General features: G+C 33.8%; 2 protein-coding genes across 2 annotated transcripts; one reads left to right on the forward strand and one right to left on the reverse strand.

Annotated features, from left to right (window-relative positions):
- Positions 1-1,242: 1,242 nt before the first annotated feature.
- Positions 1,243-4,193, reverse strand: yrt (erythrocyte membrane protein band 4.1-like yurt). The gene has a single exon (XM_085952187.1). The coding sequence runs from the start codon at positions 4,073-4,075 to the stop codon at positions 2,024-2,026; it is 2,052 nt and encodes a 683-aa protein (XP_085808313.1). The 5' UTR covers positions 4,076-4,193; the 3' UTR covers positions 1,243-2,023.
- Positions 4,194-4,493: 300 nt separating this feature from the next.
- Positions 4,494-20,329, forward strand: LOC147067786 (sphingomyelin synthase-related protein 1-like). The gene is made up of 5 exons (XM_085952301.1): positions 4,494-5,099; positions 13,201-13,405; positions 14,659-14,948; positions 15,982-16,174; positions 19,816-20,329. The coding sequence occupies exons 1-5, from the start codon at positions 4,646-4,648 to the stop codon at positions 20,237-20,239; spliced, it is 1,566 nt and encodes a 521-aa protein (XP_085808427.1). The 5' UTR covers positions 4,494-4,645; the 3' UTR covers positions 20,240-20,329.
- The last annotated feature ends 5,179 nt before the right edge of the window (positions 20,330-25,508 follow it).

The following is a 25,508-nucleotide window of genomic DNA, read 5'->3' on the forward strand; positions in this document are numbered from 1 at the left end:
TTTAAAAATCCTAAGTTACAGTTCCCCATGTCATACACCAGACCACATTACTTTTGACCAATAAACACATCTCGGAAATTATACAAATGCTACATATTTTGAGGAATACATTTCCAACTTCCTATTTATGTGAATCGGGTTGTTCGACAATGGCTGTCTAAAACAAGGAAATATATTTACTATTAATCTCCAACTTGTGATTAAAGATAACCAATAGAGCAGGTCATGGGTTTCAGATACACAGGAGTAGTAGTACACACGGTAGATCTGCTTGGTTACCAAGGTCTCAAGTAAAAATTAAATGGCAAGTGAATAAAGTTACAGCTAACTCAAGATATCATTTTTTTTATTATGTCCTTAACCATGTCAGCTGTGACACCCTATTTATCTAACCTCTGAAAACGCACTAGTGGCGATTGTGGCCCTTCTGTTGGGTAAATATCCTGCACTAATAAAAAGACTTGATTCTATATAAAGGGCAGTTGCAATTTTTTTGTTGCATTGTGTGATTGAAAACATGCTAGGTATAATATAATAATTACATGCCACTTAAATAAAACAGTTTCAACCAAAAAATTTTTTCTAGCATGACAATAAAATTCGAAAAAAAAATAGTTTTGTAAGATTTGTAATACTGTTGTTGATAATATTATGTTATTTATAAGTAAGTACATACCTATTTAAAATTATTTCGATAGTAAATTCATAAAATTACATTACATAGTAATCGTTTATAAATAATATATATTTTCTTAAAAATAAGCACAGCACAAGCCAGCTACCCTAGGAATATAATAATATATAAACTCCATTAATTAAAAAGAACTTGATCTTATTCTTTGTAAAAGAAAGAATTTCGAGCTGGGCTATTAGTTGGTAACTAGCTGCGTCCCAGTACAATAAAATATAATTATTTAAGTATGTGTATAAAAATCATTCAATTCATGTATCAAGCTTGCAGATTCAATTAAAAAATATACCTATGAACTAATACCGATATAATATTAAGTATATTGCATGAAAAATTTAAAATTTTGGTCCCATAGAAGGCAATTTTTGAAAGTTCTTTTAAAAAGATGAACTATCACATATAAAAGGTATCAAAAAGCAAAGAACCTCGATTATCTGGACTATTTTGGAGATGAATATAGTCCGGATAACGATAAATTTGGATTCATAATCGAAAAAATAATAAAATACATAGGTATATTATTTCCCGAATACTTATTATGTACGAATCATATGAAACTGGTGATCAAAAGAAATCTGAATAATCGAGATCCGGATAACCGAGGTTCTACTGCATATAGGAACATATCTTAGAGGCCGAGTGAAGTCAATATGAGCTAAATAAAAACATTGCACTCGGTCGGAATGAAGTAATAATTTAAAAATATGTTCATATGGGGAAACGAATGCTACATAATCGGTATGGCCGGAATCATCGAAGTCTTGAATTCTTGAAACTTCACTAATGTTTTACAGTAATATATGCATGAATACAAAAATGCGATCAATATACTTGCTTATATTAATAATATGAGGATCAACTATTGTGGGCGGAAATCCTGATTATCAAATTATAGAATTCTATTGAAGAATCGTTCGTATTGTGTTACACAATGGGTATGTCATATGTATTTTCTTTAAAGAGGATCATGCATCACGCAATATAACTTAAGACATCTAAAATATACAAAAATGGCACTATATTATAATAACAAAATATAATAATATACTGTAGGTATATTGTGGTAAGTTATGTAAGTATATTCATTATATAAATAGATTACCACCTAAAAATTTTTAACTCAAGTAACCTCAATAGAAGGATGAAAAAACTTCTTCGTATATTATATTCTTTTAAAACCTAACTCGCGCGAAATGGAATGTATTCGCATCTATTTCAAACGGGGCAAGACACATTCACATTATGGACGGAATGTTTACAAGTAGCCGGAGAGAAAAACACTGGTTCTTAAAATGCATCGAAAGAAAAGATACCGACCCTCGGTTGATAAAATCACAGCTGCGTGGTGATGACTGACTTTCTGTGAATGATTGTTATGTCTTTCTCACCGGTGGCTGCGGGCGAACTGGGCTCCGAGGTGACTAGCCACGGTGAGAGCTGTGTGATGGACTGATTGATTGCTTTATCCCGCTGTGCCGGCGGCGAGTTCGGCGCGTCAGGCGGTTCGACCACCACTATCGACACGTACTGGGAGGCATTGGATAGGGGCGTTTCTGAGACATCGGCGGGAGGTACAGCTGCGTTTGTCGTCTGCGGCTCATTCAAGACTTTGGGCGAGGGGGATGATGGGGATGGTAGGCTTGCCTGGCAGCTGTCATTGAAAAATTTGAATTCGCTGTCCTTGGCCTTGAGGATGTTGCACTTGAGCTGACCGGGAGGCAACGGCTTACCGCCCGAATTAAAGAACTTGTGCCGGTTATTGGGCACCTCCACGGAAGCCGAGGAGGTGTCTATCAGAAGTTCGTTTCGCACTTCGTTGCGGGAGTCATCCACATTGAGCCGATCCTTCACCAGGCTTTTGAGCAGATCGCTGAGGGGATTAACGACGGCTTCACTCGTCGACGCACAGTTGCATGATGAACCCTGGTTGACAGTGACGCTCTGGAGGAAAGAGTCTTTTCTGACGGTGTCCTTGTTGAATAGTACCTTGTTGGAGATTGAGTCCTCCTTGGAGACGCTGTCGGGATCGGTGACATCCAGCAAATCGACGGCTTTGGGGCGGTCGTCGTTCGTCTTGGCGGGCGGGTCACCCTCGCTCCGGTCTAGGCCGCTGGAATGCTGGGAGCGCTCGCTGCAGTTCCGTGACAACGTTTTGACGGTGCCAGAGTTGAAGGGAGGTACAGGAGAGGGGGCGGCCTCTGCTGTTTCCCCAGGAGGATCAATAGGGACGCTCTCGGGCTTAGGCGCGACAGTTTTCTCCCTCTCCCGCAGCACATGCGACTGTCGGCGAGCAAACCTTTGGCTAGGGCGTCGCTCAAACTGCACTGTGCGCCGTGCCCGGTTCTGCTGCGTCGTTTGGTACTCAGTCTTTCCTGAGTACTGGAAACGGGATCCCATTCTGAAGAAGTTCTGCCTGGCGGAGGGGCCCTTGACGGGTGCCCTGAGCCGGAAGAAGGTGTGATGCTCTACGGCGCACTTCCACAGATGCTTACACGCCTTCTCGTTGTGTAGCCGGAACACAAAGGTGTGCTCTTGCTCTCGTCCCCGATCGTCGTCTTCGACGACGACGAGGGTCAACTTTTTTCGCTTGAAATCTAGCTTGCTAATTTTGGGCCAGAAGAACAGGCCGATCTTCTGCGGCCCCTCAAAGACCAATATTCCGGTGGGAGTGAGGCCCAGATGGTATTCACAGCCGTCCTTGCCGAGGACAATGTGCATATCCACCCCGTACATCTCGAGCCACTTGGCTCTGTTCAGATAGTTAACTTCGGCCTGGGCCGGAGTGAGGCCTTTGCACTTTTTGAATTCGTCAAGGATCAGTATCTCCGTGTCCTCTGTCTGGTTCGGCACGAATCTGAATTCTGAAACAGCGGCCGGGTTGTGGACCGCCTCGTCGTAATCGCCCAGTTCGGACTGGAGGGCGAGGGCCGACAGCTCGACGACGGTGCTCGGCGTGCATTCTAGCCTCCCTTCCAAGATGTCCTTCTTAAGCTGCAGGAAAAATTGATAGCGCGTGAGCTCCTCGCGCAGCGTGTTCGGCTCGGAAGAGTAGAACTTCACCCGCAGGCGCAGCGTGAACGGCGGGCCAATCTTGACCTGCTTCTTGATGGCTTTCGTCGGGTCGAGCCAATGTTTGACGTTATTCGTGTCGGTATATTGGAGGCCGAAGTAATCTTTCTCTATCAAGTCCAGAGAGTAGAAAACTTGCTCGTACAGATCTGCCGCGCTGGCCTTCTTCGACAGATTGATCGTCAGATCGGTGTCGTCCAGAAGAATCACTCTGCATTGTATTATGTGTTTGTTTTGATTACCTTTATGCGAGGATTGCTTTCCTCCTCTCACCTGATTCGAGGAACGGCCTCTTCTACTTAAAAACCGTAGCATTTTAACGATAACACTACATTCGATATTATTTTATAACAATACTGAAACAATCAAAACACAGTAAGCGCTGTCATGTCGAATTGAAACGATTTATATGGTATGTAGGTAACTATACCGGTCGATTTGTCTAATTTCGTTACACAAATATATAATTTAATATTATAGTATCTTCTATTTCATACTGACAATAGGTTCATCGACAGTTAATTAAACTTTAAGGAAAAATTAAAAGCAAATATTACAATCCTTCGTTCCGCACATTTCAATCAATATTTTTGATTGGATTGAATTATTCGATCTTAATGTTCAATAATGAACGTAGTTGCGTTATTGTGACGTGTCGACATTTCGTTAAAATTGTGAACATCCTGTTTTTTTTAAATATTACGGTACTTTTGACATTATTATGGCAATACTTATTCTGTTGACGTTTATTCAGTGAGAGAGCAGTTGATACAGGAAGTGTACTGTTAATTTTATTGTGACATCGTCAATATTATGCGATGCATTAATTAGAATACGGTATATTCAAGAAAAAAGTGATTCTAAATATTCTTTCTCTTAAACAGAATGTCAGTTTCAAACTGGACGGTTCAAGACGTTGATGAATGGCTTATCAAAGAGAATGTGTCAAAAAGTGTCAGAGACCTTTTAGTAAATCAATCCGTAGATGGACCCTGTATATTAAGTTTAAACAGTCATGATTTTAGTGAAAATCCTTTGAATACTTTGACCCTCGGAGACAGAAAGAAGCTATTTTTAAAAATAAAGTTAATTCAACGGGACAATCATCCGGCGATGATAGATCTCGGTTTAATTGAAACTAGTTTAACTCCGACGAACGAAAGCTTTATTACTGCAAGTCCATCTAATTTAAGCTGCGAGGTCGGAAAAGGTGGCAGTGAATTCCAAGAACGGTTAAATAATAACGACTACGAAAGTGAATTACATTCAAGGCCCGGTTCGGAGGATGGAAGAGCTTCTAGACTCAAACCTGAAGTTTGGAAGGCATTTCTCAGTCTTTGTAAGTAAACAACGCAAGGATTAGTTGTCATCCTTCAAATTTAAGTTATTTGTTTATATTTATTACAGAGGGTACACATCATATTATATGGGTCCCATATAAACATGTGTGTTTTACTTATGTAATAGAATAATGACACATTGATATTAATTTGAATCATTTAACATAAATAAGTAAGAAATCCTTCTTTCGTATTAAAAAAATAAATAATTGATAGATAAACATTCAATTTCATTGCATAACTAGGTACCCACCTAAATTTAACCAATAAGTAGGTTGGTCCTTGATACATTTTGTATTTAATTGTAAGAATATTTGCATAATTATATATTTTGTGATTAGATTATTCGTTATTTATTATTAACCCATAAGGGATACATATTAATTCTTCACATAGGTATTTTATAACCTTAAAATAACATACCTTTAAATTCCATTCAATATGTTTTTCAAACTAAACTCACACAAGATTCTTTATAGGTATCTAAATGAAGAAGAAAATTTGCACAATTGGAATATGCTGTATTAAAGAACAGATTTGTTGTTGTGTGGTGTTGGTAGTTAACTTTCTAGTTTCTAGATGGCCAAATATAAAATATGAAACGATTCTTTGCAAAAAAGAGGCAGAAGAGGCCTTCATTTATGACAAACTAGAGATGGTGATGAAATACTTTTCATAAATAAATATTCAAGTGTTTTGAAATAAAACAACTAAACTAAATAAACCAATGTTACTATAGAGTGTAAAAATTATTACCCGACCCATTTTTCTGTAAACTGGTTACTGGCCATAAATGCTAAGGCACATGCCATCAGTCCTGCATCCATATACATTGTGAATTTTATGGTCAGTGGGATTTAAATCTGTGGCCCACTGGAGGACAGAATAATTTAGATCCCTCCTTAGATTCATCACTTTAAACTCCTGACTCCTCTGTTTCGGCAGAGTTTCAGAATATGGGTATAGAGGACACTTCATCCCACTAAAGATAAATGACCGCCGAGCAAGTCAAGATTATTTTTTTATTTTCTAAACTCTTTTTTTAAGCACCGAGGTGCATGGTTACTAGATCAGTCCTGTGAAACCTCGTTTTGGGACAAGGTAGTGTGGAACTAAAACCTTTCCATTCTGACACATTTATAGCATCATGGAAGGCGGCCGTACACAAAGCGCAGCTGCATATACACATCTGGAGGAGATGGGGGTAACTCAAATCATTGATCAGAAGTCAATCTAACCCTCCAATTTGTGAATGTTTTATTTGAATTGTCATCAACGCTGTGATAACCCAGGGTGGCTTCCTCCAACAACTCTATCTACATGTCTTTATCCAAAATGGCCACTTACCAAGTCGGTAGGTATCCCGGGCAAACGGCAGTCATCAGTAACTCTTTCATCTAGTCAATGAATTTTTAGCGTACTTCTTTTATGTGCTATTGGAGTGCTCAATATTACTTGTTCATACTGTTAATATGGTACGTATACACAGAACAAATTAATAAATAGAAATGTAAAAGCCATCGCCATGGACCAAAGTTCTGAAACAAGGTAGTTTATGGCCTGACCGCCATAATACCCAAGTAAAAAAAAAACGCATCAACCGTTCCTAAAGATTGAAAGCATATTACATTAACATGACAAAGTAAGGTACATATTATTACCTATTGAAAATAGCATATTCTTAAACACTTTCTTAAGTTTATCCCATATTTTTCCACACTCGAGATATTTAGCCTGTTATACCACACCCAGTAGGGTGAGCTAGTTAATTTTGTGTTCCCTGTACACATGACATAGGTAGCCAGCGCATTCTCTGAGTGTTCTTTCTACAAATATTTGAGTCACTGGAATATCGTAATCGATAGCAGTTTGTGTGTAGAGTTTTTGTATACTATTAATAAAATAATTAAATAAAAAAAATTGTGTAGGAATTTGAAACAATTATAATATTATTAAGTAAGTAACATCTCCAATATGATAGCAATTAGTCACAAATAAATGATAATCATTTTACTGGGATGATAGGAAAAACTGTATTTCATTGAACTTTGCTTAGCTGACACATATCATAATATGTTTTCACTTTAGTGCAGTTGTGTAAGCAAATTATGAGTAAGTGTGGGAAAAAATTTAATAAACAACAAATCTCATCACTAGATATTGTGACAGAGCAAACTATTTTCAATTTTCGTGCAAGCAAAAACATTTTGTTTACCACATACAATATACTTTAATGTGTAGGGCTGAAATATTTTTCCGGCAATTTAGTATCAGAAAGAGTTTTAATAATCCTCTTTTTCAAGTAAATTCTCCTAGCAGAGCTACTTGTTGCCTCCCTGAACGTAATGTAGTAAACCAATCCGATTAGATTGGACATATCCTTACCCCAGTACTGGTTACAGTTGGTCACAAAGAGCATGTGGTAATATGCTTTTGTCGGCTAGCTTTATATTTATTTATTTTAATTAAGATAGGTAGGTATGTTAATTCAAAAAGCATTACAAATTTATATACTTACCTAGCTTAAATTTCGATAGCCTTAAAAAAGTCATGGCGTAAAGTTGTATGATTTCCAAAATTGATTGACTTAATTATTCTCATTGTGAAGATCTAAGACTTAAGGCTATACCTCAGTTGAGGTACGGTCTAAAAAGATCGTGGCTAGGTGATGCGCGGATTGCGGGTCGCAGGTGCAAATGACACATGCCAAACGAAATATAATTTGTCATATAAATCCAACATGCGTCCATTTAATGTTCTGTTTATTGTTCTATTAGTAACAATAATAATATATTCATTGACACGTTTTTTTTTCAAGTAAATGGGTAACGTTTTTAGTCATCTTTACACGATTTAAGAATTAATACCCCCGTCGCCATCACGAAACAAATTGACGTGTTTCTAGCTCGACGTTCTCTCTCCGAATGCCAGCGAGTCCAAAATTTCGTCGCGCCTATAGTTGAAAATTATTTGCCGTTTCACTGATGTATCGTCTTTGTTTAAATTTATATGACTGAAATGATTTATTGTTTTAAAATGTACAAAATTTCTGTATACAGTACTCTCTCAGTAATCCGCCACCTCAAAAACCAGATAAGTGTCCAATTAGTGAAAGCGGCAAATTATAGTGCATAGGTACATACAAAATATAGTAAAAATTAAAACAGGTATTTCGTAAAAATAGTTTTTTTGAGAAATTTATACCAGTAAATTACAGTTTTATTTATAATCAAAATCAAGTATTTACTTAATTATACATATTTATAAACCAGTGGCGAAGACTCCATACAAGGCGATTACTTAAAGCCTACCTTCTTAAGAAAAATATTTTTTAATTTTATATTGACATATGAGAATAATAATTATAATAATATATTCAATATGTCCAACGACATCTATCGTATAATTGTCATAATAATTTTACGATCTTTTCCACTATTTCAATAAGCACCATTTATGGCATGTCTCAATGGTTTAAAAAAATAAGCGACATCTCGTTTCGCTTCACATATTGTATGGATTACGTTCGCGTGAATGGAAAACTTTTTTTGTATGAAGTTTGTTTCTCATAATTTCAAGACGTCTGCGGCGGCCCATATAAATTGGTAAGCTATTTAAGGAGCGCTTACATTTTACGTAAGTGCACATTTATTCAAAATAAATTATAAGATAATTTAAAAAAATAATTTCTAGGGATTCAATCACATATAAATATTGATTGTTGTTGAAAATAATAAATAATTTATCTCGTGATTTTTATTTGTTGGTTAGTTTATTCATAGACTAAGACAATTTATTCAGCCAATTATGTAAGTTGAAATCTGATATTGTATGTAAGTCTGTGTTTTAAATATAGAAGTATTTTAAAATATCTAGTTTACGGGTTAAATTATATATTGTTATGGAACAGATTCACAACAACGGATATTTTCAATATATTTTGAGCGTATCTTGCGTTTATATTTAAGAAAATACATAATTCAAATTAATTGCTAGAATTTATACCATCAGTGAGCTTTTGAAATTTCATCAGTTTTTTTGTACTTACCTATTCATCAGTAGTTATGTCGGATTATCTTCTTATTTCCAGTAAATACATCTAACAAGTGTGCTTTCTCCACAGCCTACCCATTTCCAACCCTTCACCCTTCGCCACTGTTATAAACTAGGTTTATTAAATAAATATTAAATAGTAAATCACTTGACACAACCAATTGTTCAGTGAGGCAGATATTCTTGAATGGCTTAGGATTCCTGGCTTTCCCTATGACCAAAAGCTTCATTTAGTGTGTCCCGGTTGCATTGGAGCACGGCATAATTGTGATGCGATCCTTGGACACTTTCCTCCCTGGTACAATACTTTCTTCGCGATGAATGTACGTTTTACGAAGGAGAAGTTTCCAAAATAAGCCTGTCTCATATGCGTTGTATACTTGAACGTGGCGGACTACTGAATTTGACAATCGAATACCGGCGACTTATAAAGCTTGATTTTGTGCTTTCAACTAGTAAAAATAACGGCGGATTATAGTAGTTGTCGGATAATCGAGCAGCGGATTACTGAGAGTGTACTGTATTGTAAAACATGGTAACATATATAAGTATATATTAGGAAGACTTATTCAATAAAATTATATAATATTTTGGTCTTAATGCGATCATCATCATCAGCCGGGGTTGATCCACTGCTGGATGTAGACCTCCCCTTGCTCTCTCCACTCTTCTTGGTCCCTAGTTCTTTGCTGTCACATACATCCACCGAACTTTGTGAGCTTATTGCGTAATGGTATAAAAATAAGATAGAACACATCGATGTTGCTAAGCCAAACCATTACAGTGACAGACATTTTACCGAAAATGAGTTATATATGGGTTAGATTATTTAGAATGTCATCTTCAGTATCCCTAAAGTGTGTCCACAAGAGTTATTCTGTTACGAAGTTACTAACTATTTTTTGTCAGGGTAGTTAGTGAACCCGCGATGGCCAAGCAGTAACTTGTCAGCTTATGAACTCATGTGTCTCGGGTTTGAATTTCGCACGTGGCAAAGGCATATGATGTTTTTTCAATGTCTGTTTGGATCCCAAGCATGGACTTAATAAGTTGAGCAAGTGGCTAACATCTATTTCTCATAGAACAAAAATCTGTTATGAAACCTCTTTGTGAGGTGGCCAGGATCCACATTGGATTATAGAGGCAATTAATGCAATCAAAAATCTTCATTTACTGCGAACAGGTTACTTGCATTAGAAGATAATCGATAACTAGCACTAACATTGTAACTCGCAATTCAGTGCTACTGCCTAACTGTAGTCAACCTTGGTCGCTGTTGAACATTCTTGACAACGTTCCCATGTTTAACTCCAAAATAATTCCATCCAAAAAGACCTGTCATTCCAGATTGTATTATGGTTGTTCATCGACTGTTGTGTACTGTACAGGTTTCTTTTCATAAAAGATATCTAATAAAACCACAGACAAAGTCGAATCTCAAATTATAAAATGTTTTCTGTAACCTCATTGTAATCTTATCTCTTTAAAATATTGTATTTTAAGGAGTATCAAAGTATAAATATTTATTCAATTGAATCAACTCTTTTCGTAGGTAACCTTTGTACGAAAATCTAATATGATCATTTGTTTGTAATAATGATACTCTCTGATAAGTACTTACTCAACCATTATTTATCTAAAGTAAGTAAGTACTTAAATATTTCCTGTATTTTATTTTATGTATATTTTTTTTACCGAGATGAAGGTTAGTTATCCATTTAATCATCATAATCAATTCAAAATTGTTTCGAATAACTACATTGAGCATCTTATTACAGAAAATTTACTTTTATTGTTGCTGTCATTGTCTGTGAGATCATGTACCTATATCAGGTATCGCAAAGTCAACAGGTTGATCTCAAAGCAAATTCTGTAATTTAAGATCTATTGAATTATAAAATCTAATTTTCAATGTAAAACAGGGTTCTCTCCTGCAAACAAACAAAAAGCAATATACAAATTATAAACATACCCCGTTAAGTTTGATAGTGTTGACAGAAAACATGACACGGTCGTAGCGGTACCAAGCATAGAAAGCATTGCATTTCAATAGGCTTGATGTAAGAGCAGCCGTAACAATAATTATACTTAACCTTTTTACTGCCAGTAGGTGTATGTATGGCGGTACCTTGCACACCGCGAATATTATTGCAAAAAAAAAAATCAATTTAAGTACGTTTCAAGTGGTAAAAACGAATTCTGTTTCAATTCTGAGTATGTGACGATATTCCCAATATAATGTCGTGTGTTCAACATATTTGTATGTATAAAATAATTGATTTACGTTAGTAAAATCCCGTTTAAAGCGGGACGTCCAAAGACGGTCATTTTTGCATGAGCGGCGTTCCGATCACGGAAAAGTTCGCGTCTTAAGATGTCATTGGCAGCCACCCTGCGTAATTCCTGCGCACTAGAAGAAATCGCCTCTGCACATGTTCAACTATAATTTTCAGATATACACTGAACTCCCTTTTTACACGGTTTTTTTTTTTTACATGATTTCGAAATAGCACAGTGCAAAGCCATCAACTCTGAATGCACGTTGGAGACCAATTTGGCCAGAATGTGTTAAAACATAGTAAATAATTTTTGTTACCTTTAATTTTTAAAGTATTTTAGTGTATACTTTTTTTACACGTTTTTTTAACATGGTATCCCGTGGAACGTATCTACCGTGTAAATGGGGTGTTCAGTGTATAGGTCTATACAAACACCCTGCGTGTCATGTGATAAGATAGTGTTTTCAATCAGTTTCTAATTTATGGTGATAACTGATAACTTATAGTTTCCTTCCTTCAATCAATCAAAATAATTTAAACAAATGAATCACAAAGAATGGGAGCATGGTCATTTTTTTTACAATGTTGAAAGAAAAATGTTATCTCTAAATAATGTCATTCATTTGTAACCAATATAATAACTTTAACTTTAATAACCATAAAGTAATATGAAAGATACTTTAACATTATATTCTAAATGTTTGTATGCTTTTTTTAACATGTCATTTTTATGTAAATTTCATGAATAATAATTGATAGCTTGCAATTATTTTTTTATTCTAAAATGTTATAACAACAACAATTTTGCCAACCCTGATGCATATGACTAAATATGAATGATTTTATTTTGATTGATGAGAAATAAAAAATATTCATATTTTCTTTTTTAGACAAATTTTGTATGCCTACTGTTCAGATAATAGATAATTTAAAACTTACCTTTTTTGAAGATAGTATTAGATTCAATATTTTTTTATAGTTTTCGAAACTCTACTTTACTAAACAAAATATAATTAAGATTTACTGGCCGTCGAGTCATTAAGTACTTCTACAGATTATTATCCTCCAAGCAGTGCCAAAATATTACAAGAACTCAAACTTTTGCTGGCAGTGTCAAAACTCTTTCAAAACTTTTATTGTCCTATGAATTAATAACAGCTGTAAGAACTCCCCAAGCAATAATTTAAAGAAGTTGTGGAATGTAAATATTTTTTAATAAACTATTTTTTTTATTCATCGAATAATTCACAAGATTTGGGAATATAATACTCTTTTTCGACTAATACTTAATACATAATAGACACAATTCAGAAACACCTTAGTGTAAGGCCTTAGTGGACAGCGTTCGGCGGGACGTGAGCAGTGTGCGCAACACAAACGTACGTATAAGCGTGTGTGAAAATGTTTGTAGACAATGTCTTTTTTTGGTCATACGTTTATACGGTTATTCGCTTGAGTTGCGAATGCCGCTCACGCCCCGACAACTGCTGTCCACTCAGGCCTTACACTTAGAAACACACCTATTCAAAAATATCTTATGGCCATTTCTAATGGATACCAACTTGCCTCCATAGCTTAGTGGATAAAACACTCGCCTGGCAAGTGCAAGTTGTGTGTTTGAATCCCAACTGGTCCAAGAATTTTTATGGGATGTTTCTAATGGGTTTGTTTCTGAGGTTGTTCCAAGTTATGTATTTTCAATAAAAATATGTATACTTATAATCAGTATTGAAAAAAATACAAACAACATTTTTTTTTTTTTTTTTAGGTTATGTCTTTCTAGTTACGTGGGTGACAGCCGTTGTGATGGTGATTGTCCATGACAAGGTGCCCGACATGAAAAAGTATCCGCCGTTACCTGATTTATTTTTAGACAATGTGCCTCACATTCCATGGGCTTTTGACATGTGTGAAATAACCGGATCAGTTTTAATGGCTATCTGGATTGGTGTACTTCTTTTCCATAAACACAGGTATTTATTTCACATTAATGCATTCGTTATTGCAGAAATGATTCAAATAAAGGGCAACTGTGTCCCATTCGAAAGTATCATGACATATAAGTGAGTTTCTAAACCGTGGTGTCCCAAGTAAACTTGCACACCATGGGACCTGAATTTTGCAGATGTTTGTTTTAGATCAATGATACTCAACCTTTTTTTTCTTCGGGCCAAATACATATATTTGTAAAGTAACGCGGGCTGCATCACTACTGGTGTGACGAAAAAAATCATGAAACCCCCCCTTTTTTACAAAACATTTTTGAGATTTTAAAAATTATAAACTAAAACAGAATAATAATATACATATCTGTTCGTCAAAAATTACAATAGTGAAAAAAGTAAATGTGTATCCAAGCGTTTATTTCAAAATTAATGTGATTTTTGACATTGAGATAAATTTTCAACAATTTTAGACAAATCGGGTTTATAATTGCTGCATGCTACCCTCAATACGTTATCAAGGTGAGAATCAGTAAGTCGATTCGTGTATACGTTTTTTGCATATTTCATTTTGGAATACGATGATTGACAAAGATATTTTGATGCAAACAATGTGAGGAGTAGGAAGGCACAATTTTGTAGTCTTGTATTTTTCCGGAATCGATGTAATCCTAACCCTCTCTTTTTTCTTCAAAAATAGCTTTCAGATTAGTATCGTTCTTAAATACGATAAATTCAACAAAAAGCTCTGCATAATCATATCCCAATGCAGCTAATTGTGTTATAGTTGCTGTTTCTAGGTGCCAGGGATTTTCTATAAGTAACAAACAATTCTTGATAAAACGTAAGTCCTGAAATCTGCTCTTAAATTCTTTAAGAGCAAAAAAATTAAATGCGCGCGTTCTTGTCTGTCAAATATTTGTTTTTTGGGAATAAATCTAGCGTGTGCAATAGCAACACTCTTATACCAGATCTGATGTGGACCATAATGACAATCCTCTTCGGGTGTCACTATCTGTGCGTCAAATTCGAAACGAATCTCAAGATATACGAAATTTAGAAAGCCAGATTTTTAAAAATCATGTTCCTGATAATAAATGTGTTTCGGGCCGCACATAAAAGCTTAAAGGGCCGCATGTGGCCCGCGGGCCGTAGGTTGAGTATCGCTGTTTTAGAACTATTTCTTTATACCAAAAGTGTAGATTTTTAAAATTAAATTAGTATTTTTTATTCAATACTGAATATCCAATTTTATCATTACCATGTTGTAATAATTCTTCTAGATTTATTCTTCTACGTCGGTTTTTTGCCCTATCCGGAACCGTATTCTTATTGAGATGCATCACTATGCTCATAACATCGTTGAGTGTGCCCGGCGGTCATCTCAAATGTGCTCCGCGCCATTACCCCTCGGACGCGGAGATGTACTCCAATTGGAGCAGACGCTTGAACCAAGCTTATGCTATCTGGACAGGCGCTGGCATGTCGGTGAGGGGCGTTAGGACTTGCGGGGACTACATGTTTTCTGGACATACAGTGGCCTTGACGCTGCTGAACTTTTTCATCACAGAATGTGAGTTTTTCAATTAAGTATTATATGATTATTTTTCAGACTAAAATTAATAATACCTGGGTTATTTGAATTTTCGATTATTTAGATTGCAATATGATGATCTTCATGACCAAAAGGACCATGACTATATTGACATCAAGAGTGGGCCCTCGTTCCTCTGACAATTTTTTCCACCTGTCCACTTTCCAGTTCAGTACTCCAAATAATTGGCCAGTGTGCTTGATTCTGAGCAAGGAGTTGAGCTAATTGACAACGATTCCTCGCCAAAACTCTGTTACAATATCTGCCACTATGTGAGATGCCGATAAGAGAAAATACGGTCCACTTATTAATGTATGTAAATAGTAAATTTACATTTTTTTAAATATTGAATTGACGGGTCATTTTATCGAATGAAAGCTATATTTATTTATTATAAATAAATTAAAATAACATCAATTTACACTTAAGTTGTTTAAAATATTTTATTTATAATTAATATTCATATCTCTTTTGCCAAGGTTGTGTTTATAGTAATAATTACATATAAATGAAAATGTTGAAAAAAAACTTCTCACCTTTTTTTGTCAATGAAACTGTTATTTCCGTATTGAACAATATTTATAATTCATATTAATAACTTATTGTAAGAAAAAAATGTTTGAAATTCTGCCCAAAAATTGCAAACTGTGCTGTAAATGGTACGTCATGTTGCATAAAGAGTATGTTTTTTTTGTATATTTTGATATCATTTATCAGTTTCTTGGGAGATATTTTAGTCTTACATCAAAATATTATGAGTTTTTTTATTGAGATAATTATTATTTATTAAAAACAGTTTTATTAAATTATGATATTTTTAGTAGTGATTGGCGTAGTGACGCTCGATTTTTGTATACAAAACAATGTTAAATGTGTCAAACCCCTTCTGACAACAATATTATTCAATAAAAGAACAACATTCTTTTCAAATAAACAGATCCAAGTGATATAAATATTATTAATATAATTAATGACCATGAATTTTTATCATAACTTACTTTTAACGTTTCAGATACTTCCAGAAGTCTTTATCTCCTTCATATTGTGACGTGGCTGATGAATATGTTTGGTATATTCTTTATTCTTGCCGCCCATGAGCATTATTCTATTGATGTATTCATCGCTTTTTACATCACTTCCCGCCTGTTTCTTTATTATCATACACTCTCTAATAACCAGGCACTTATGCAAGGAGATTCTATGAGGTAAATAACACTAAATACAGTATAATATTATTATCTATAGCCCATAGAATTTTAATATTGTTTTATTTCATTATATGTATGTATATCGGAGCTTGTGCTCAGATATTAATTGTCCATCTTTTATGTGATAAGATGATAATGTTTCATTCTAATCTATACTAATAATATAATTAAAGTGTCTGTCGGCGTTTTCTAAATATTTGCTTTCAGAGATCAACATTTTGACGTATTTCCATGATAATGTATCAAAGCACAAATTACAATTTTTTTTGTCTGTCCGTTTGCTTGTTTTGTTATAATTTAAAAAATAGTGAACCACGCACAGCCTAGATTACACTGATGGTAACAATTTAGTAAATTTTGTTTGCCTCAAAAATAACAGTGAGTATGGGGTAAATAGAGGTGGGGTGGTGAAGTGAGGTGCGGGTAGTACACCTAAATGTAATTATTGTCGAATGCGCAAATGCAGTCAGCTAATAATAAAATTTAATCACAAGTACTAGTGATCAGATAGAAGCGGTGGAATGGTGAGGTGAGATCTATGTAGAGGTGTGCGTGCCCACATCCAACCGTTGTCTATCTCATTGATTTGAAAAAAAAATCAAATTGAATATGTGTATGTCTCGATTCTGTATATCTGTCTACTTTTTACTTCCGTATTTCACGCGAATGAGCTCATGGGATATCGTTAGTACATAATATCAACTTCAATTTTCAATCAATATAAATTTTTAAAATTTAATTATTTCAAAGCAGACAAAATTGGACATAGTACAACATCTGTGCATTAATCTGTCGATATATAATTTAGAAACATTTCTCTGAAATTTCTCCTAAATACTATTAACACAAAACATTCCTCATTCTAAAGGTGCATTTTTATCAGTTGGACAAGGCCACCCTGGAAAAACGGAGGTACGTTTACATGATAAACGGTTTATGAGAATAAAGAGTAGTGAACGAATACTATCGTGTCCAGGCTCACTTGTTTGTTCAGTTCCACAAGTGAAAATGCACCTTTATGTTGGCCATACTACTCACAACACTCAATCTCATAGTAATCTATTATCAAGAAACATGATATTATTTTATTTGCGTCACACTTTTTAATTATTGTTTATTAAATACAATATAAAGTTTAGTATCAGGAAATTTTGTGAAATGATATAAATATTATATTTAAAAAAAATACTAAATACATTCTTTTTTGAAAATCGATCTGGATGGACCCGAGTGGTAAAGAGGTTTATAATTAAAATGTCAGTTGACGTAAAATATGAAATTGTGTCATTGTCCGCTAATCACATATTTAACTGTATTATAAATACGTTTCTACATACTGTTTGTTTCGACATGATATGCTGCGCATTTTAATTAAAATCGTATGCACTTTGTGTGGTAATTTACTTTTATGACATGACTGGAATAAGAATCGATCTTAGATTAATTCACTTTACTTCCATGGTAATGTATTCTAACATACTGTTATTTGGATTATTATGTGTTAAATCTGCTTATTGATCTGATTCAACAACTGCATGCGCACTTGTATTTTTAACTGTTTGAATGAATTATTGGTAATCCATATGTCAAAAATTCATGTCACGGAGTATTTTTTTTATTTGAATTCTGCTACATATTGCGGTCTGGTAAAGATATGGCTAAAGTTAAATTATGAAGCTCAGTCCCTACATAGTTTCTTATAATGAACCTTTGTAGTAGTATAATATACGAAGGGTACACGGCAAAAACAGGCTCATCGACAAAATGATAATTTTGCAGGAGAGCAAAAAGAAGAATGTATTCATTATTGGTTGGAAAATGGGTTTAATATTAAATAAAAGAATTTATATTATATTGATTTCTCATTTATTTTGAAATATAATAAAAGTGGAATAAAGTAATAAAAACATATCCTACGTTTTTGTGCAGTTTCATACACAATGAGCTTATTTTTTCCTTGACTACACTTTCTATTCCTTTCATTTATGAAGCGAAATCGATTTTGGTAGTTTTAATGATACCGTTCTTGAACACTTCCTCTGTTTAACAAATTGGCATTTAAATATTAAAAATGAAAAATATGCGATGAGCCTGTTTTTGCATACTCTTCATATTTTTTAACGGTTATTTATGACTCCTATATAACTTCACACGAAAGTCACAAAAATGTAGTCTAAAAAGTATCATATGTAGGGGCTTATGGTAATTACTACATTACGATATACATAATTGAGAATGTTACTTGCTTATAAGCATAAGAGGTAATGCAAATAATCTGATGAAATAGCGAGAAACGTGCATAATAGCATAATATAGTTTCATTATAAATAGAGAACGCGAAATATAGGTAGTCACATACATAGTAAATTATTGATTATCGATAAGCAACATTATTGCAAGTTACTTATTATTAATACACATAAACAGATTCAAAGTGGATTAATTAATTACCCATAGAAAATGTTACATGAATGGTATTGTAATATATATTATACAGTGCGAAAATGATATGTTGAAGCGTCATGGCCGCCGTCGTGGCGCTGCGATCTATGCCAGTATTGTAGTTCGTGAAACGGCCACGCTTCACGTTAAACTTGCTGCAGACTACTATAATGTTTTTACATTATCTATGAAATTCTGACAGCACGGCTGGCTCTTTTTTTGAAAACTAAAATATTATGCACGAAAAATAAACAAAATCCTCACAGTCTGCGAATCATGGATCGTCAAAGTAAACTATATTATAAAGGTCAGTACTGAATTGAGCAAATTTGCGCGCACAAATGATTTACGTGTACGAACGTTTGTGCGGATTAAAATTTTTGTACGAAAAGCGTATGCGCACGCAAATTTGACCTTGTACTGACATGAGCAAATTTCTGCGCGCAGTATTCAAGCGCGCAAATTTGCTCAAGTCAGTACCGACCTTTAAGTGGAGAGAGAGGTAGATCATAAATGCAGTATTATAATATGGATTTCCAAAGTTGTTCGCCCTACAATAATTATTGTGTGCCAACGTCCTCTTATTGGTTTCCAAGAATTTTATAAAACATTTGGAAGAAACAAAGCATGTTATAAAATGTTATAAGCGTTGTGAACATAAATTTTTACAGCATGAGTAAAATGTGAAACCTGCCAAATTGTAGGAAAGCAGATTAACATGAAATCTCTGGAAGTATCAGATTGCTGAAAAATTGCACAATTCATTTCGGAAATGTATAAAATGACGTAAAAGTGTAAAAAATCAACAGCTGTTTTAAGATAGGAAATTATTTGTACCAAAACTTTTTTGTGATACTGCGTACCTACCTAATATTTAAATGTATTGAAAATTTATTCAGACAAAATATTCTTAGTATAAATAACCAATACAATTTACCTAGCCTCACAAAATACATATAATGTTTATTAGTACATAGAATAATAATTAATTATGTAATTAAGCTTTTTAAGCAGGATTTTAAATATCACATGTAGTTTTTTCAATGTGTTGGGATCCAGAGAATTAATTTAATAGGTTAATTGAATAGCTAACAACTATTTCATTGTTCAGAAGTGTCTTTGGGCAGTATCCAAGGTGATGATGAATACTTACTTGACAATGATAAATACTAAAAGATTATTTTCTCTTATTACAGGACTAGGATTTGGTTTCCGTTGTTATCATTTTTCGAGAGTGAAGTCGATGGAATCGTACCGAACGAGTTCGAAAGTCCACTGACTCTTTTTGTTGTCTTAAAAAAATGGATATTGAGGTTGTTCCATGATCTCAGTGAAACGTCGCTGGCGAAGATGGCGGGCAGCTCGATAGCCCAGCAAGCGGATATCTCCATGGCCAGATTGGTGGATAATTTCAAGAGGAATGTCTTGGCGCCCGACGGAACAGACCGCCGGCCCAGGAACCTCAGATCGCAGTCCTCCGATAAGACTGTTCAGGCTTCCATGATGAGCGACGCCGATGCCTGCCAACTGCAGCACTGCATCGGGGCGATGTGTCAGCATGAGAGCATTTTACCTCGCCCCGCCGACCCCCTAAACAGTATATCCAAAAAAGATAATTGATAGATTTTAGTTAGTTAATTATTAATATTTATTCTGTACAAAGTTAAATAAGTTATGATACAGATTTAGAGGATATCTTATGTTTATGCATCATTACTAGTTTTTGATTTAACATATTATTTCAATATCACGGTATCATGTAAATAGTTCTCTTTCTTTCTACTAACATTATAGTCTATTGTAGCTCAATTTAAAATATTCGGTCCAAATGGTTAATGATTAATTACCTATGGTCATATTTATTTTTATAAAAAATATGTTATTTTGGTTTCTAACAATTCGGTATTATAATTATGGTTTTTGAATTATTTTATTGAGGTGTGTAGAAAATCTGTTTACTTCCAAAGTCGATAGCATGTAATTAGTTTTATTAAATATAGTATAGTAATTTTAGTAATAAATGCTAGATTTTATATATTTAAAAACTAAATTATTATAGATTTAAAATGAATGAAAATACAAAAGTTTAGGTCAGCACCATGCGGAATTATTTGAAATAATTTTAAATATTGCTTGCTACTTTCTTTATCAAAATGTGTGTTGGTATGATATGTAATAGTGCTGCGTAGCATCGTTGGTACTGAAATAGGTTGTGTGTCTAAAAAATCGTAATTGATAATATAATGAGCAGCTAAAATACTTGTATACATAACATCAAAGTATCATTTATGTTAACGAGTAGTGTGAACATGACTAAATATCATTATTCACTATGTCATTTCTCAAAATGACCACTCTGTTAACATTAGTCATGTTCCAGTGAACATGATCAATGTTAACTTACAATATGTCAGATGTCAAGAAATATCAATAATTAGAAGGTAGGTATAAACTGTAGTTTTCTGGTTTTGATATTATGCAGAGGTTCTGGGTCATTTCCTATTCATTTCAGTCAACATTATTTGTCACCCTGTAAGTCCAAGGAATTATGAGGATGCATTTATCTATACAGCCACATTTTGAAAGCCTCAACACTGTGATATCTACCAGTTTAGCGTCCATACCTTTATGTCATAGTAGCGAACCATACACAGTTTCAGATCTAAGTTAAGGTCTTGATTGCTAAGAAGACATCTAATTTTAAGAAAGACCCCTGTTATCTGAATTTTTGTTTTTATTTCCTAAGACTGGTCCCATTTATCATTGACTCATGTTCCTAAATATCTTAGAAAACTACAATACCTTGCCCACATTATGAGAGGAGAAAGGTATATCATTCCCCGACTCGTTATCTAAGGAAAGATCAACGGTAAATATAGGAGGACAACACTATTTCGTGGCTTAAGAATCCCCGTGATATCCTCGTCGCTCACCAGCGTTCTTGCGTCTTCCCAGGTCATGCCAGCATTCCGTAGTTTCACGGTAAACCTACACTCTTGTGGATGGTTTTTAATAGTATTATGGGATGCCAAAATGCGGTTGACTTGAATAACAGGCAGGCCGGGTTGAAAATCTCATGAGGTAACTGTACAATATGGGTACAAGTGCAGGTTCATTGTATCTGTAACGGGTGGCAGATGATAGAATCAAAATTACCCTGGTGGTGGCCGATCTCCGTTAAGGGATGAAGAAAAGAATATATATTCAATTAATATATTCGTATATAAAGAGCACTAACTAAACATCGCAATCATAAAAATGCATGTTTAATAAAAGAGAAATTTAATCTAGAGCTTGTGATTTCTTGTATATTTCGTTTCTTGAGATTCGAGATTTCGCGAATTCAACACATTTTTTGGGCTTTTCGTACCAAAAATTATTCATTAACAACCTTTAATTGCGATATTTTTCTTGCTTCCTGGTTACTTGATGTTTCTTGACATGCGTCATACAATTTATTTCAGTATCATCAACGATATTGAATGATTAATAATTCTTATTGATTGTGGTAGCTTTCGAACAAAATTAGTGATATGTTATTGCAGATCATGACAAATGAGGTTTTTTTTTTATATTGTCTAGGCACAAATTATTATCATTTGTGTCTCTTTATCAGAAGTCTCTACTGTAATAATTAAAAACATTTACAGCATGCCAATGATGCATAATATTATATTTTAATAACGTATAAATTTAATTTCACATTTCATTACAACAAATAGTGTTTTGAATCTACATCCAGTTTTTAGTTTAATTTCAGTTGTCATAATGAAAACATATAGTGAAACAAAAGATCAATCTAGAAATATGTATGAGAAATGTAGATACAAGGTTGGATCATGGATGATAGATACCCACTGGAATTTTCTAGGTAACTAATTTATTTATATAACTTGTATTTATTTTCAAAATACATACATTGTATACATACTACTTCAACCAGTGATAAATTTAAAGAATTAATATCCTTTACATAGCATCTAAAGCTATGAATTGATCGCATAAATTAAAAAATGACTTAACATGAAACAACCCAGAAATATAATTATTAGAAAACTCCTTTAAAAGTTTTGGGCTGACTAGAATTCGAACCCACATCTGTTCAGTTTTAATTAGTTTAATAAAAATCATTACATAGTAAATGCAAGGACAACGTAACAAAATTTTTGAGAAACTTTCAACGATAGCTTACTTGGTAAAGCTCTTACCTGGCATGGGATAGTTATGGGTTTTATCGACAGTCGGTCCAAGTATGTACCTATTTAAGGCTGTGAGGATGTATTTTCAATGAAAAGTATCACATTTTTAAATCTTGTGTATGTGTCTTTAACAACAAAAAAAAAACCAAAAGTATCTTTATTAATATTTACATAAACATTTTTTAAATGAAAAACTGACTTGAAATTGTTGCATGGTTGCTCTAAAGTGACATAATATACTCATTGAATAAAGACATTGTGCTGTTTTAGTTGTGTTTTCTCTTTTATCAACTATTTAGGATTTACACGTACATGTAGGATTAAGTTGAAAGAAATATTTTCCTTGTATTCTTTCAGATATATTAAACACTATTACATGTTTAAAACTGTGTAGTGCAATAATTATTAACAATATATTTCAGTCAAATTAGTTTGTGTTTAACATTATTTTTGATAAGATTTTTTGTAACAATTATACCGCATAACATGCATTCATAATTTTGTTACTTGGACGTAAAGTTTTCTTTAGAGTATGTTCATCTGTCTAGTACCTAATAGATATGAGATTTTCATAAGTCTGAGAATAAAATTGTCACTTGAAATTGACATGGTTATCTTGATTAAAGTTTCTCCTAGGTTTTAAATATCATTGTTTGTAATTGTGGTCAAGAAATAATATATGTATTACCTAAAATAATCATTCATAAACAATATTTGCAATCAATGTTCCCTCCGAGGCCGGAGTCCGTCACAAATAATCTGGGTTCATCGTATTGATTCTTTTGCCAAGCATTTTTTGTGTTACATTCATGAAACATGTGTAACTTAATGCAATGGCACTTACAGTCATTATTTTTTGGAAGAACAGCTGTTCACCTTTGCAATGAAATTGAAGGTGTTCAGCAATATAATCATTCTGCTATTATAATTTATATATTAGCGCAATGGCCACTGTATTTTTCTTTTCTAATTGATATATTTTTATTTTTTTTAAGTGCCAATACAAAATTACTATCTTCTTATATACATACACATATTTTTGGTCAATGACTTTAAACTGATTTGACTGTTTACAGTTGTGTTTATTGACATTTAGACTCCATTGAATAAAATAAAATGTGTGCTCGGGAATGTAATTTTGTTGAGGAGTTGTCTGAGGTCAGGGTTACTTATTTGTATTCATTCTTATTGCTTCTGAGATCAAATATATGCAGTTCCTACTTTAAAATTTTACCTTGATGATTTTTCTTTTCGTTGTATACCGATATATAAAAATTATCGCTGCTTTCAAAGCCTTTTCACCTTTTCACACCGTTGGAGAGTATGTGGAGATTTCAAACATGTTGAGACTGCGCATGGCATTGAGGGAACATTGTTTGTAATAATGAAAAAAAGACACAATATATTATATAATATAATATCAGAATAAGGGATGTGCTTATTCCATAAAATATTAAAGACATAAATTATTGGAAAAATTCGAAGATACGTATCATTGTTTTATTTATATTGAATTAGTTTTTAATTATGTAGCGATAATAATATAAATCTGATTTGCAATGAAATGTATCTTCATTTTAAAAATGTTTTAACTCATGCTCCTAAAATAGTTCTGGTTATTTATTTTAAGTAACATGTATTTTACATTTTCGAATGAGGCTAATCATTGTGATATGTTATCACATCATTTTTTGATTATTTTTATTTGTTTGGTACGCTTGTAAGTAGTATATCTGTGTGCGAAAAGAAAATAAGTATGAATAAGAATGATTTCAATGTGTCAAATTAGTCATAATGCAGATAGTAAGGTGTAAAGGATAATTGGGATGAATTATTGTGCTGATGCTGCAGAACTAGTAAATTTCACACGGACAAAGTTGTTCAAAACTCAATATTTTTTTGGCTCTCCTGAAAAGTATTGACTTATCTCCCCTTTTCTTTAGCATACAGGTATAATCACCCATAGTAATCAAATCAAACTGTGGAATTCGACTTCACAGATTACTGCAAACCAACTATCCCTAAAACAATTTAATTAAACAAAACATACATGTAGTATGTTGTTAATTTTTATGTTTGTTGTATTAAATGAAAATAATCAGGAACTACTCTGCATACTGTTTATTTTTCCCAAGTTCTTATGTTTTGAGCAAAATTTGAAATTTCTTACAACACAGTGGCTCTCTCCAGTCTTGGTGAATAGGGCAAACACACGGATGTACCACTTCTCTTGGATTAGTGTAATATCCACACGTGTTGCATAGGTTCGTTGTGGGGTGAGAAATGGACGGAAACCTCCGATACAAGAGAGTGAAGTGTTATACTCTACTCTCGGGTGACATCAAGAATATATTCTCTTAATTGATAAACATAATATATGATTTAAAATATTTCTACTCAGTCCCAATATTTTCAGTCATGTAAAATTTTACAGTATCGATATCATGGATATAATATCTTGGAGCTACTTTCGTATATGTTTCATAATTTTTAAATTTATGACCAATTTCGACTTTTTATATAAGGCAAACGGGGACGCCCATTGGTATGGTTCAGTGTACAGCCAGTGGGGTTTTATTTTGCTATTATACGTCTCACTTAAGTCAAGATCAAACTAATGGTGGTCGATGAACAATAGGACATCTCCAATAGCGATAGTGAAATAAAATCTCATCGGCCGATACATATTA

The sequence above is a fragment of the Rhyacophila brunnea genome, unplaced genomic scaffold (assembly GCF_057557595.1).
Source record: "Rhyacophila brunnea isolate RB1 unplaced genomic scaffold, BYU_Rbru_1.0 scaffold_3, whole genome shotgun sequence".
Taxonomy (NCBI): domain Eukaryota; kingdom Metazoa; phylum Arthropoda; class Insecta; order Trichoptera; family Rhyacophilidae; genus Rhyacophila; species Rhyacophila brunnea.

What these genes read in the sequence shown, in the direction of transcription:
- LOC147067786 (XM_085952301.1), top strand. Translation starts at nt 4,646, where the DNA reads ATGTCAGTTTCAAACTGGACGGTTCAAGACGTTGATGAATGGCTTATC. An exon ending in CTTCTTTTCCATAAACACAG is followed by an intron (nt 13,406 to 14,658) that starts GTATTTATTTCA and finishes TAATTCTTCTAG; the next exon opens with ATTTATTCTTCTACGTCGGT. An exon ending in GAACTTTTTCATCACAGAAT is followed by an intron (nt 14,949 to 15,981) that starts GTGAGTTTTTCA and finishes TTAACGTTTCAG; the next exon opens with ATACTTCCAGAAGTCTTTAT.
- yrt (XM_085952187.1), bottom strand. Translation starts at nt 4,075, where the DNA reads ATGCTACGGTTTTTAAGTAGAAGAGGCCGTTCCTCGAATCAGGTGAGA.